The following is a 13,985-nucleotide window of genomic DNA, read 5'->3' as shown; positions in this document are numbered from 1 at the left end:
TGTGACGTTTGATTGATTTGACTCTACCAGAATTCCAAGTGAGACAAAAAGACAAAGGAGGTGAGCTCAGAATCCCAGCACTGGGGAGGCAGAGGCAGGTGGATCTCTGAGTTCAAGGCCAGCTTGGTCTACAAACAGAAACCCTGTCTCAGGGGGAGAGTGGCGGGAAGGAGCCAAACCATGGAGAAGGGAGCTTGCAGCTGAAATGACTTCTCTGTCCTTTCATTCCTTCTGCCTGGGGAGGAAATGCACGCACAAGGCCGCTGCTCAGAGTGGCCTCTGAAGAACAAGCAGTGCCAAGGTCAATGGGACAGAAGCAAACCCACAGTTTCCTCTGCAATCAGTAAATATTTCTTGATAGTGGAGGCAACGATTCTGCGTGAATATGGTGTGGCCTCATCCCGAGAAACATTTATCGATTCCCTTCCACTCTCTTCCCCCCCATTCCATGACACTAGAGCTTGAACCTAGAGCTCTGAGCTTGCTAGTAGGGTCCAACCATTCAGATGTACCCCCAGCTTAGTAATGCTTACTCTTTTGTAAATTTTTTTTTAGATTTATTTATTTATTATGTATAGTGTTCTGTCTGTCTGTATGCTTGCTGGCCAGAAGAGGGCACTAGATCTCACTACAGATGGCTGTGAGCCACTATGTGGTTGCTGGGAATTGAACTCAGGACCTCTGGAAGAGCAGTCAGTGCTCTTAACCTCTGAGCCATCTCTCCAGCCCTGTAAATTTTTTATTTAGCTTTTAGTTTTTTTAAAAATGTGTGTGAGCTGGGCAGTGGTGGCTCACACCTTTAATCCCAGCACTCAGGAGGCTGTCTTGCTCTTGGTCTTTTGTTTGTTTTTATTTTAAAGCCAGTGTCTCACTGTAGTCTGGACTGGCGTTAAATTGCTGTCTAGGGTAGCTCACACTGTCCTTGAATTTGCACAAATGCCCAGATTGACTCTAGTCTTTAAGTTAGGAAGAAACTGGTGTCCTAGTGTCAGTAAACACTGAGAAAAGTAACTCGGGGAAGAAAGGGTTTGTTTGGTTTACACTTTCAGGGCACAGTCTATCACTGAGGGAAGTCAGGGCAGGGACTTGAAGCAGAATCCATGGAGCAATGATGCCTACTGGCTGATGGTCGGGGTGGAGGGGTAGGGGAGCAGGAAGGGTCTGAACCGTGTATCCCTGGATAACCTGGAACTTTGTAGTTATGGCTGGCTTAAAACTCAGAGAGGTCTGTTTGCCTCTACCTTCCAAGCGCTGGGATTAAAGAAGTCATTTCAGCTGGAAGCTCCCTTCTCCATGGTTTGGTTCCTTCCTGCCCACTCTGCCATCGAGACAGGGTTTCTCAGTGTACACATGACTTCGTAGACCAAGCTGGCCTTGAACTCAGAGATCCACCTGCCTCTGCTGGTGAGTCCCCCATGACTGGCTACATGAGGACTGTTTTTGCTCCCCAAGACTTCTAGCCATTAATTTGGAGGGGCAGGAGTCAGCCATGCTCCACCCCAGTGCGCCTCGTGCCCAGTGCACCCCAGGGATGGTCAAGGAGCTTTTTACACTAGGTCTTGAGAGGGAAGTGGCAATGATAGAGGACCATGGTTGGCCTTTGTCTTTTTTCCTTTTCTTCCTGCTTCAGCCTCCTGAGTGCAGCCAGGGGTGTTCACTGGGGAGGGCAGATGTACTAAAGAGTGTGTTCCTAGAAGCATTGTCCTGGGGCAGGAAGAGGAACGGTAGGAGAGAGGAAGATGGACAAGGGGAGCAATGGGCTGGAGTAGAGTATACAAGCAAAGGACAATGGTGTGTGTGGCATAAATGTTATAATCAATTATTCTTATGCTAACTAAAAGTTATTAATTAAAAATAAAAAGCATTGTCTTGAGATCTTTGAATGTCCCACCAGGAATTATGGAGGTGAAAAGCCTATCGCTGATGATCTGAATCTCAAATTCTCTTCCATGTAAACATGACTTGGGGGGTTATGGTTTTAGTATAAAATGAATTTTCTAGTAATGCAAGAGCCGTATAAATAGAACAAAGAGGAGCTTTACTAAGGACATTTCAGAACCTTACCACTGGGGGTGCCAATGCAGTTTATTGACAGAGAGCATGATCTAGGGGCTCTGGCTTTAATCTCTGTCCCCAATAAACAAATACATATACCAATGGTGATGTTTGTAGCTATCACATTCATAGAGGATATATATATATATGTGTATGTTTACTTTTAGAATTTTTAAAGAATTATTTTACTTCATAGTTATGTGTGTTTTGCCTGCATGTATGTCTTTGCATCACATGTATGGCTGTTCCTCTTGGAGGCCAGGAGAGGGTATTTGATCCCCCAGAACTGGAGTTATAGATGGTTGTGAGGCACCATGTCAATGATAGGAATTGAACCTGGATCTCTACAAAAACAACAAATACTCTCTAAACCACTGACCCATCTCTCCAGCCCCGTGTATATTTATTTCTAAATGTCACATAAGGAAATTGATAATACTTAGTTTACTACGTTTTGCTATTGTTGCTTTTTGAGACAGGGTTCTGAACCCATGATCCTCTGACATCAGCCTCCTCAAATGCTGGTATCATTGGTGTGAACTTCTCCTCCTGGTTCTATGCACAGCTGTGAACATTGTTTTATTGGGTTTCAGTACTTCAGCATTTTCATACTGAAATGCTTATTATTTTACAAGAAACTCATCTTTTTTGGTGGTTTTAATACTGAAGATTGAACTCATGGTCTTGTGCTCTATCGTTGGGTAACATTTTCAAACCTTTTATTATTTTTGAGACAGGGTCTCACTAAGATGTGTAGGCTATCTTTGAACTTCTGATTCTCCTGCTATAGCCTCTATAGTAGCTGGAATTAGAGGCATGTGTAAGACAAATCTTGTCCTTTCCTTTTTCTTTCTGACTGACCTGGTTGGTACTTGCTATGTAGACCACACTGGCCTCTGCTTCCAAGTACTAGGCTTAAACATATGTGCCACCAAAAAATAAAAATAAAATAAAAAAAGATATGTGCCACCATGCTTGTCCTTTCTTTTGTCTTTTAATTATATTTTCTTTTAAAGAACATTTTAAATTATGCTTGTGCGTGTTTTTGTGTGCATCTGAGGTTTTATACTCCATGCGAACCTGGGTAACAGGCTGGTTACCGATATGGATTCTGGGAATTGAACTTGAGACTTCTGAAAGAACAACATAAGAAACCGTGCTCAGAGGAATAAAGGAGACCAGAAAAAGCAGTTACAGGGAAGGGGCGTTCCCGGCAGAGCAGGCCCCGCCCCCCGGCCTCGGGCACGCCGCCCGCCACACTCAACATGGCGGCCACGCTGGTCCACTAGTGCGTCAGAGCGCATCTCAGGAGCCGAGCTCCGCTCCAATCATGGCGGCTCCGCCACCGGCGGCGGCTGCGCCGAGCGGACTTCTGGAGACATGTGGTCTGGAACCGATTCTGGAAGCGCTGAAGCTGCTGCTGAGCCCGGGAGGTGAGAGGACGAATCTTGGCACGAGGCTGGCCCTGAGGCTCGCGGGGCTGCGGGAGACGTCTCCTAGGCTTGCCCTGGCTGCCACAGCATGTTCCCCTCAGGCCCTCCCGGGTTCTCAGTCCCACTCCTGGGGCCGTTTGGGCCCTGTCCAGTCTCACTTAGAACTTAAGCAAGCTAAAGCTCCGGAGGGCTGGCGATCTGGCCGAGGTCCATCGCGCGCCTCACTGTTGGCTCCAGCCTTCACACAGGTGTAATGTGAGGTCTCAGTCGCCAGAGGGCTCTGGGCACGCTCGAGATCAGTGCAAAATGCCAAGTGAACCGGAGATGCGGAGCAGGGGCGTTTTTGGCTGAGTTTGAGGAAGATGTTTAGGGGTTTCCATTCTGGTATCAGGGATGTGTTGGGTTGACCCATCCCAATTTAGAACCTGAAGGCACCTAGGGAATGGTGAAGCCTTGCGCTGCCCTTTCCTGTCGCGTCCCAGTTTGTGGTGGTTTGACTGCCTCTGCCTCTCAAGGGCTGGGGCTAGGCAGGCATCACCATGCATCATTTTTGTTTGTTTTGGTTTGGTTTTCTTTCTTTTAGACAGGGTATCACCCTCTAGTCAAGGCTGCCCTGGACCTCACGCCCCAAATCACGTGGTCATGTTAGTGGACCAACCTTGGACCTAGAACACAGTTCTGCCCAATCTCCTTCTCGGACTACGGCAAATTATTCAGAATAGTGCGTCCGGTGCTATCTGGAAATGTAGGGAAGCGGGGAAGAAATAAGGCCCTATTTACAAATACAGTATGTATGGGCGGGGAGGTCGAACTGTCAAGGTAAAGGCGATCAGGTGAATGCTCTCCGCTTCAAAAGGCGATCCCAAACGTTACCCTGGACTAGAGAAAAGTGAAAAGAAGTTAGTCCAGATAAAAGCCTACTAAGTGGCAGTCCCACAGTGTTCCGTTTATGTGATATCCTTTAGTCTCCTGACATAGGAAGTGTTCGCGTTCATTTTTGCAGAGGAAGGCTTAGGTACATTGGGAATTGCCCAGAGTAAAACGAGTAAGTGCAGTTTCTTTCACTAGAAGCGTGATGAATATACTATATTGCCTAAAGTAAGAGTCTATGGCAGCTGGGCAGTGGTGTCCCAGCATTCTGGAGGCAGAGGAAGAAGAATCTGTGGGTTTGAGTCCAGCCTGGTCTACATAGTGAGTTAGTTCTAGGACAGCCAGGGCTACACAGAGAAATTCTGTCTTGAAAAGAAACAACAAACAAAAAGAGTCAATGTCAAAATATAGATGTTAGGCCTGGAGGGATGGCTCAGCCGTTAAAGGCTAGGCTCACAACCAAAAATATAAGAGTTCGGTTCCCAGCACCCACGGCTGTCCCTCCAGGTACATTAAAGAAAAAAAAATATAGATGTTATTATTTATTTGTCCTACGAATATGTGTGTGTACCTATTTCTATGAGTGTGTTTGTGTGCGCCATATGCATGTAGGAGCCTACAGAGGCCCTAAGAGGGGGTCGGATTACCTGGAACTGGAGTTATAGGCAGTTGTGAGCTCTCACGTGGGTACTGGAACCTGAACCCCAGTTCTCTCAAGAGCAGTTAGTGGTCTTAACCAACAACCATCCCTCCAACTCCCATATTAAAAAAAAAAAAGAGGCAGATGGATCTCTGTGAGTTCGAAGCCAGCCTGGTCTACAAGAGCTAGTTCCAGGGCAGGTTCCAAAGCTACAGAGAAAACCTGTCTTGGAAAACCAAAAAAAAAAAAAAAAATAATAATAATTTACAACCCAGTGGTGGTGGTGGCGCACGCCTTTAATCCCAGCACTCGGAAGGCAGAGGCAGGTGGATCTCTGTGAGTTGGAGGCCAGCCTGGTCTACAAGAGCTAGTTCCAGGACAGGCTCCAAAAGCTACAGAGAAACCCTGTCTCGAAAAACCAAGAAAAAAAAATTATTTTTATGTATACAGTGTTTTCTGCCTGCATGTATGCCTGGGCACCAAAAGAGGGCACCAGATCTTATTACAGGTGGTTGTGAGCCACCATGTCATTGCTGGGAATTGAACTCAGGTCCTCTGGGAGAGCAGCCAGTGCACTTAACCCCTGAGCCATCTTTCCAGCCCAAAATAAATAAATCTTTTAAAAATATTTATTTTATTTTTATTTATGTGTATGTGTATACCTGTGTGTATATGCATGTGTGTAATGCCCATGAAGACCAGAAGAGGGCATTAGATCCCTTGGAAATGGAGTCACATGAGGCAATGAACTCCTTAATGGGAACCCAATTTCGGGTCTCTGAAAGAGCATCCAGTACTCTCAGCCGCTGAGCATTATCTCCATCCCTCTAAAATTATCCTATGTCGTATATGTATGTACTGTGTGAATCTGGATGCTGCTTTTCTCTTTTCATTTTTAATTTTTTTTTGGTTTTTCGAGACAGGGTTTCTCTGTGGCTTTGGAGCCTGTCCTGGAACTAGCTCTGTAGACCAGGCTGGTCTCGAACTCACAGAGATCCACCTGTCTCTGCCTCCCAAGTGCTGGGATTAAAGGCGTGCGCCACCACTGCCCGGCTTTTTAATTTTTTTTTTAATAACTTTTTAAAAGTTTTTCTAAGGTGTGCGCCGTCACTGCCTGGCTTTTTTTTTTTTATCCCAAACTGACTTTTTTTATTCTATTTGGTTTTGGTTCTGGGCATCAAATCTCAGGTCTGTACTTACACATGCTCTACCAGTTTAGTTTACTGCTGCAATGCATGCGTGCGTGCATGCGTGTGTATGTGTGTATTTGAGGCAGGGTCTAGCTATGTGCCCTTGGCATCTGCTGTATAGAACATGTTGGCCTCAAACTTTGGGGATTTGCCTGCTTCTGCCCCCAAGTTCTCAGATTGCAATGCTGTGCCACTCACCCGCTTCTTTTTTTGGTGAGGGTAGATTTTGGGGGGTGGATGGGGCAGGTCTTATTCTTTTGCTAAAGCTATCCTAAAATTTACTGTGTAGACTAGGCTGGCCTCGACTTGAAACAATCTTTCTGCCTCATCCTTCCAAGTGTTACAGTAACAGATGTACATCTCTAGTTTACCTTGTAAGGACATGTTAAAGGAGAAATAACAGAGAGAGCAGTATTATTTTACATGTTTAAATCTCTTTTTGTGTGTGATGTTGGAGACAAAACTTAGGACCTGACATGTGTACCTCTGTAAATCCCCAACCCTGTCTCAGTGTTTCTGTACTAGTCAGTTTTCAGTTATCTGTCTGTCTGTCTGTCTGTCTGTCTGTCTCCCTCCCTCCCTCCTTCCCTCCCTCCCTCCCTCTAACTTGATACAAGCTAAAAGGGAACCTCAATGAGAAAATGCCTCCATTAGGTTGACCTGTAGGCTTGTCTGTGGTGCATTTTCTTCATTAATGATTGATGTGGGAGGTCACACTGTAGGCGGTGCCACCCCTGGGCAGCTGGTCCATGGTTGTATAAAAAGTAAGGTGGGCAGACCGTGGGGAGCAAGCCAGTAAGCAGCAGTTCTCTGTGACTTTTTTTTTTTTTTTTTTTTGGTTTTTCGAGACAGGGTTTCTCTGTGGTTTTGGAGCCTGTCCTGGAACTAGCTCTTGTAGACCAGGCTGGTCTCGAACTCACAGAGATCTGCCTGCCTCTGTCTCCCAAGTGCTGGGATTAAAGGTGTGCGCCACCACCACCTGGCCCTCTCCGTGACTTTTGCTTCAATTCTTGTCACGAGTTTTTGCCTTGGTATCCCTAGATGATGAACTTTAACCTGTAAGCCAAAAATAAAAAAAACCCCTTCCTCCCCAAGTTGCTTTTGGTCATGGTGTTTATCACAACAATCAAACTAGGACAGTTATTATGGAATTTTTTTGTCCTTGACACATCTCAGCAACCAGGGTCCTTTATGCCATATTTTAGGAAATGCTTTAGTATCAGGCATGGCACATGCCTCTAATCCTAGCACTCAGGAGGCAGAGGCCAGGCCAAGTAGTGAGACACTTAAAACCAAGCTGGGGAGGGAGGTGGGCTTTGCTGTTGAAAAAGAAGAGCCCACATATTCAGGTATGTTTTACTCATTTTTACCAGTAGAGGGCAGGGCCGACTGCTGTATCACAAGGCCCGGGCAGAACTCCACAAGCTCCTGCTTTAAACCACAGCTTTGTACTTCACGCCTGGCCACAGAAATCGTGTACCATAGGGAGTCACGGAGAGATTGACTGCTGACCTGAATGTTGGTTAGTGGCTACAGGCTCACGTTTCCTGATAGGTGTACATTTGCTGAAGGAACCGCATTTCAATGCTACTTGGCCTGGGCAGCCCTAGTTTTATAATCTTTAAATACTTTTTTATGTACAGAAGTAATGTGATTTACTATAGAAAAATTTAAATGTAATAAAAAAAGACCCTGCTGGGCAGATTGGCTCATTTAGTAATGTGCTTGCTATTGAAAGACCCTCAGAGTGGTCCTTCCCTCAGGAGGAGACCCCTAACCCAAGGAACAGTCGAGACCACTGGCTGCAATGGCAAGAGGTTATTTATTGAGCGATGCACAGGTACCTGCAGGCGGCAGAGTCTCTTTGGAAGACTTGCGCGCCCTCAGGCTGGGCAGGGGGTCTTTTATATGGAAACGGGCGGGTAGAGCAGGCTACAGAAGCAGAAGCATGGTTACAGGAATCCCATTGGTCAGTTCGGATGGGGCGATGGGTTCACTTGGGGACAAGCTCCTGGGGGACATGAAGATATGATAATAGCTGACTTGGCTCTATCTAGGGCACATATAGTTTTTCCCAGAACTGTCCGTTCCCCTCCTAGGCCTGGTGTCTGACCACAGATATCCTGTTTTGGCCGCCTAGGAGTACCGACTTTACCTTGAACTTACACTTGTTTGTGTGAAAGCCTTGCAAAATGGCATTACAGCAGCTAAGCTGGGGTCTGTCACTATGTAAGCATGAGGACCTGAGTTTGGGTCCCCAGCACTCATATAAAAAAAAAGCCGAGGGCAGCAGTTTGTACCTGTAATCTTAGTACCGGGGAAGCAGAGACAGGAATACTGATTCTCATATTCATATTCCCAAACCCATCCATAGGTCTCATTGATAGCCCAGGTTAGCTCCTGCTTCATGAAAGCCTTCCAGTGTTATCCTATAGTCTCCCAAATGCTAGGACCACAGATATAAACCACTTCATCCAGTTGTTTCTCACTATTCTTTTTTTGTATATTTATTTTTTTATTATGTATACAATATTCTGTGTGTGTATGCCTGCAGGCCAGAAGAGGGTGCCAGACACCATTACAGATGGTTGTGAGCCATCACGTGGTTGCTGAGATTTGAACTCAGGACCTTTGGAAGAGGAGGCAATGCTCTTAACCTCTGAGCCATCTCTCTAACCCCTCACTATTCTTTTTTAAGAAAAATTTTTAGATTTATTCATTTACATGTAAGTTTGTATGTGTTTGTGTGTGTGTGTATGTGTGTGTGTGTATACTGAAGCAAGATGAGGGCTTCAGGTCATCCTCTATCTCTCTCTGCTTTTTCTTTTGAGGCAAGGTCTCTTTCGGATTTTAGGGCTCATTTAGGGCTGAAGCCGGTGAGCTCTGGGAATCCTCCTGTTTCCACCCAATTTAGAACTAGGGTGACAGGCATAGGCCACACGCCTGGGCTCGTTACATGTGTGTTGGGATGCAAACACAGGTCCTCAAGATTGTGTACTCAGAAGATACTCTTTACTACTGAGCCATCTCTCCAGCCCTGTCTTATTACTCTGAAGAACAATGTTGTAACTGTTTCTCTTTTACTTATTTTATTATTATTATTATTTTGTTTTTTGTTTTTCGAGACAGAGTTTCTCTGTGTAACAGTCCTGGCTGTTCTAGAACTCGCTTCGTCGATTAGGGTGACCTCAAACTCACTAAGATCTGCCTGCCTTTTCCTCCCAAGTGCTGGGATTAAAGACATGCACCACCACTGCCCAGCCCTGTTCTTTTTTTATAAGAGCATTTGGTCTTTACTATATGTAAAGGGTAGACAAAAGGAGGGAAACTGAAAGAAGAAAATAAAAAAGTACTTTAATCTCATTACCTGGCTGTTACCATTACCAGAATTCTGGGAAATACTGTTTTTACTTTCTATGGAAATGAACTTATATATATAATACATAGTTTTATAACCTTTAAATAACTTATGTACAGAAGCAGTGTGACTTACTACAGAAAAATTTAAATGTAATTAAGTGAGAAAAAGAAAAGCTCTGGGCAGATGGCTCATTTAGTAATGTGCTTGCTGTGCAAATGAGTTTGGGTCCCCAGCACCCATGTAAAAGCTGGGGGCAGCAGTTTGGGTTGGTGGTGCATGTCTTTAATCCTACACTTGGGAGGCAGAGACAGGTAGGTCTCTGTGAGTTCGATACTAACCTGGTCTACAGGACAACCAAGACTACACAGAGAAACCTTGTCTCTGGGGGGAAAAAAGCTGAGGGCAGCAGTAGTTTAAGCTGTAATCTCAGCATCAGGAGACGGAAAGAAAGAAAGGGATCCTCAGGGCTCTCTGGCCAGCCAGTCTAGCCAAATTGGTGAGCTTTAGGTTCATAGAGAGACCCTGTTTCAAAAAATATGTTAGAGCGATTGAGGAAGACAACTGATACTGAATTCCAGCCTTCACACACAGATGCTTGTGTACCCACACACACATGTATACACACACATTAAAAAAAAAGAAGAAAGTAAGAAGAAAAACACAGGAAACCCTAGCATCTAGAGAATACCGTTTATGTGTGTGACTGAGCATGTGTGTGTGTGAGCGCATATGCACGTTTCTCTCTCCCTCTGTGTGAGTGTTCATGCATCTCTCTCTCTCTCTCTCTCTCTCTCTCTCTCTGTGTGTGTGTGTGTGTGTGTGTGTGTGTGTATGGTTTTTAAGCCATCCCAGGCTGGCCTGATACTCAAGATCTTCCTGCCCCTGCTTCCCAAACACTCTGATATATTTGATTACAGTTTCGGGTCACAGAGAAAGAGGAAACTGAGAACATTTCCGTGTGCTTGCTCTATTATCCACTGGAATCCCCGTTTCCCTCTTATTAACATGCCTTAATGTGGTACATTTGTTACAGGTGGTGAGCAGTGTTCAAACACTGTTATTAACCTAAGTCCATGGTTTACATGGTTGCATTAGTTTTCCTGATATGTAGTTTGGATAAATTTATAATACCATGCATCTACCATAGATTAAATTTTTTTATTTTATTACTGTGTGGGCGTGTATGCTTGTGTTGGTGTGGGCATACACATGCCATAGCATGGATGTGGAGGTCAGAGGACAATTTTCAGAAGTCAGTTCTTTTCTTTCACCATATGGGCTCTGGGATGGAACTCAACTTGGCACGTGCTCTACCCACTGAGCCATTGTGATGGCCCATAGATTTTTTTTTTCTTTTTAAGGTTTGAGGTTAGGAGTGCAGCTCAGCTCAGTCGCATAGCACTGCAGAAAGACTCCCCGACAAAAGCATTTTCCAGCTGCCTAACAATCTCATCCACAGCACCCCAACTTTTCCCTTTATCATGGGCCATCTCCTGGTTGGAGTGGGCAGTGTGTCCCATACAGAAGAAAATCTCATTTGTTTTCTTGGTTCATTATTTCCCCTTTTTTTCTCCTTCAAAAGGATCGGGCTTAAGTTCACTACAGAACACAAAGCATGATGTCTTGCTGGAGACCCTAAAATCTAACCTGTCTGTGCTGGAGGCCAGGTTTCTAAAGGATGCTCAGTGGAAGAAGCTGAAAGTCCTAAGAGATGAAACTGCTGGTAAGGCCAAGTGGCTGCAGAGCTCCGAAGATATCACCTGGAGTTTCACCTCTCAGACTCTGCTGCTGCTGCTGTGTTTGAAGGAAACCATGACCCGCCTTGTAGCTGATTTTAGTCCAGGTACACCCAACCCCAAGACTCCCGAAGCTGCTCCCGCCCTCAGCCCGGATACACTAAGTGTCTCCCAACAGAAGACCGTCCAGTCGGTTCTGCAGTTTGTAGTCACCTTGGGTGTCTGCCCCTACCTCCTGCCTGGTGTGGGAGTCCCTCTGAAACACAGGACTGAGTTTGGAGCTGTTGTTCAAGACGTAGTACGTCTAGAGGCTGCCCCCCATGCCACCCGGAGACTGTACACCTGCTGCAGGGTCCTCCTAGATCTGGCTCAGCATGCATCTCTGGGGAGCCTGATTTTCTGCCGCCATTTTGGGGATATTGCAGCAGGTCTGTGCCAGCTGGGGTTCTGCCCAACCAAAAGAAAACCACCAGCCCCCGTGGAAGAGGTAAATATACAGAGAGAAGAGAGACTATGACCGATAGCGTGTGTACTTGTGTAAGATCTGAATACATTTCTTAGTTGTTTAGAACGTGCTGATTGAAGGATCTAGAATCCCTGCTCCCTCCTCCTCCTCCTTCTGGTTTTTGAGACAGGGTTTCTCTGTGTAACTCTGGCTGTCTTGGAACTCACTCTGTAGACCTCTAACTCAAGAGACCCACCTATCTCTGCCTTCCAAGTGCTGAGATTAAAGGTGTGCACCACCTTGCCCACTAAGATATAGAATTTCTATCTAATGCTGAAGCACAGTCCACTGTGGGCTGCATCATCACTGGGCAGGTGGTCCTGGGCTGTAAACAAAAGCTAGCTGAGCATAGAACCAGAGAGCTAGCCAGTAAACACGTTCTTCCATGATTTCTGCTTTAGTTCCTGCCCTGACTTCCCTTAATGATGAACAGTAACTTGGAAATGTTAGCCTTAGAATAAGCTCTTTCCACCCCAGCTTGGTTTTGGTCAGTGTTTTATCAAATTAACAGAAAACAAACTAGAATAGACATGGATAACATACAATAATTGAGGAGATAAGATTTACAAATAGGAAACCATTGTGTCTTCACTTAGTGGACCAGTCTCAGAAGCTAGCCAGAGAAACTTCCATTAAAATATAAATGGGTTAAGGTCACACGGGTGAGCAAATACCCTAGTGCTGCCTCACTACGGGCTTCTCTTACCTGCTGGAGTCACGCTTGTGCTTCTTCCTTGGTATTCATCACAGCTGTAGTAACCCTAACACACCATTTCCCGTGTATTTACCTAAAAGCCACTATGTCCAAGCAGTGTCACTAAACAGTGTCCAAACCAGAACACCTGCTTTTTACTTCAGGGTAAAGCACTGGCAGAGCCAGCAGTGCCTATAGCCTGCGGTCGGCATCTCTTCATTGTTTTTGAGGCCCTTCAGTGTCCCAAGGGTCTCAGGCAAGACGGAGAAAAAGGGCAAACATACTGAAAGAACACAGTATGAAGGCTGGCTCAGGAGTTGTGAAGCTGCTCTGTGTAGCACCCACATCTCAGTGTATTACATGGTAATTAGCAGGCAGGACCCTGATGGACTGTGAGTGGCAATCACCTAAGGGGATGGTACTGTTGGCATTAGAAGTACACAAAGCGACCTTCATCCCTCTTTGATAGTTAAGTTCTGAATGCAAGAAAAAAAAAAACAGTTACCAGAGTAAGAGATGAAAAGTCAAAATATGGGGGTTGCAAGATGGCTCATCAGGTAGAGTTGTTTACCATGTATACCTGGTGACCTGAGTTTAATCCCCAGAACCCACATAAAGGTGCAGGGAGAGAACCAATTCCACAGTGAAGTAAAAATATCACTACTGTTGTTCATAAACACAAAGGTGGAGATCTCTCTCTCCCTCTCTTCCCCCCCTCCCCCTCCTGAGCACTGGGATCAAAGGTATGTACCACCACCTGGCTACTTGTGCCGGTGTGGAGAGATCTTTTAAACAAAGATGGAACTCTATTAGTGCAGTCCAGTTAGACAGACTTACTGCTCATGCAGTCTCAGGAGCCCTGGAAAACTGGTGCCATCTGCCCTATGGCAGGGGGTGTACACTGCTCTGCTCACTCCCATGGAGAGAAGAGAGAGGAGCAGCGAGCAGGTGCACTCCACAGTTGCAGCAGGTAAGCACACCCCCTGCCCAGAACAGAGCAGCTGAGAGATGGAGAGTGGACCTGAAGTGTTGCCGAGTACAGCCTCCTCAGTGCAGAAGGGACTAAGAGGGAACACCTTCCTCCTGTCCCCTCTTGAGTTTTAGTAAACCTTACCTTCTGTTTTCTGCCTGGTCTGTATTTCACTAAAGCCAAGTGCACATGTCTTTTAGGTTTTAACGGAAGAGGAAAGAGTCCTATCGAGGGGAGCCTTGAGAGACATCTTGGATCAAGTCTACCAACCATTAGCTGTCCGGGAATTACTTGTTCTCCAGGGAGGACCACCCCAGGTATTCAGGCCTCAGACTTGGTGGGAGCTGATGTGTCTTCTTTGCCTGGAAAGTTAGCTGACTTTAGTTTCCTATAAAATCATCTAATTGAGCCTTACATCTTTAATAATAATAATTATTATTTTATAGATAGAGTTTCACTATGTAACCCTGATTGGCCTGGAACTCTCACAAAGGTCTGCCTGCCTTTGCTTACCAAGTGGTAGGATTAGAG

At 45.6% G+C, this 13,985-nt stretch overlaps 1 protein-coding gene across 1 annotated transcript in view; it reads left to right on the top strand.

Moving 5' to 3' along the window:
• Positions 1-3,310: 3,310 nt before the first annotated feature.
• The window catches only part of Tango6 (transport and golgi organization 6 homolog), a 168,962-nt gene continuing 158,287 nt past the window's right edge, over positions 3,311-13,985 (top strand). Inside the window, exons 1-3 of the mRNA XM_075977101.1 lie at positions 3,311-3,488; positions 11,132-11,772; positions 13,655-13,771. Of these exons, the coding sequence (XP_075833216.1) occupies positions 3,386-3,488; positions 11,132-11,772; positions 13,655-13,771 (861 nt within the window). The 5' untranslated portion in view covers positions 3,311-3,385. The remainder of the gene's footprint in view (positions 3,489-11,131; positions 11,773-13,654; positions 13,772-13,985) is intronic.

Source organism: Microtus pennsylvanicus, chromosome 6 (assembly GCF_037038515.1).
Source record: "Microtus pennsylvanicus isolate mMicPen1 chromosome 6, mMicPen1.hap1, whole genome shotgun sequence".
NCBI classification, from domain to species: Eukaryota; Metazoa; Chordata; class Mammalia; order Rodentia; family Cricetidae; genus Microtus; species Microtus pennsylvanicus.
The sequence above is the reverse complement of the archived record's forward strand: the minus strand, read 5'-3'. Positions and strand labels throughout refer to the sequence as shown.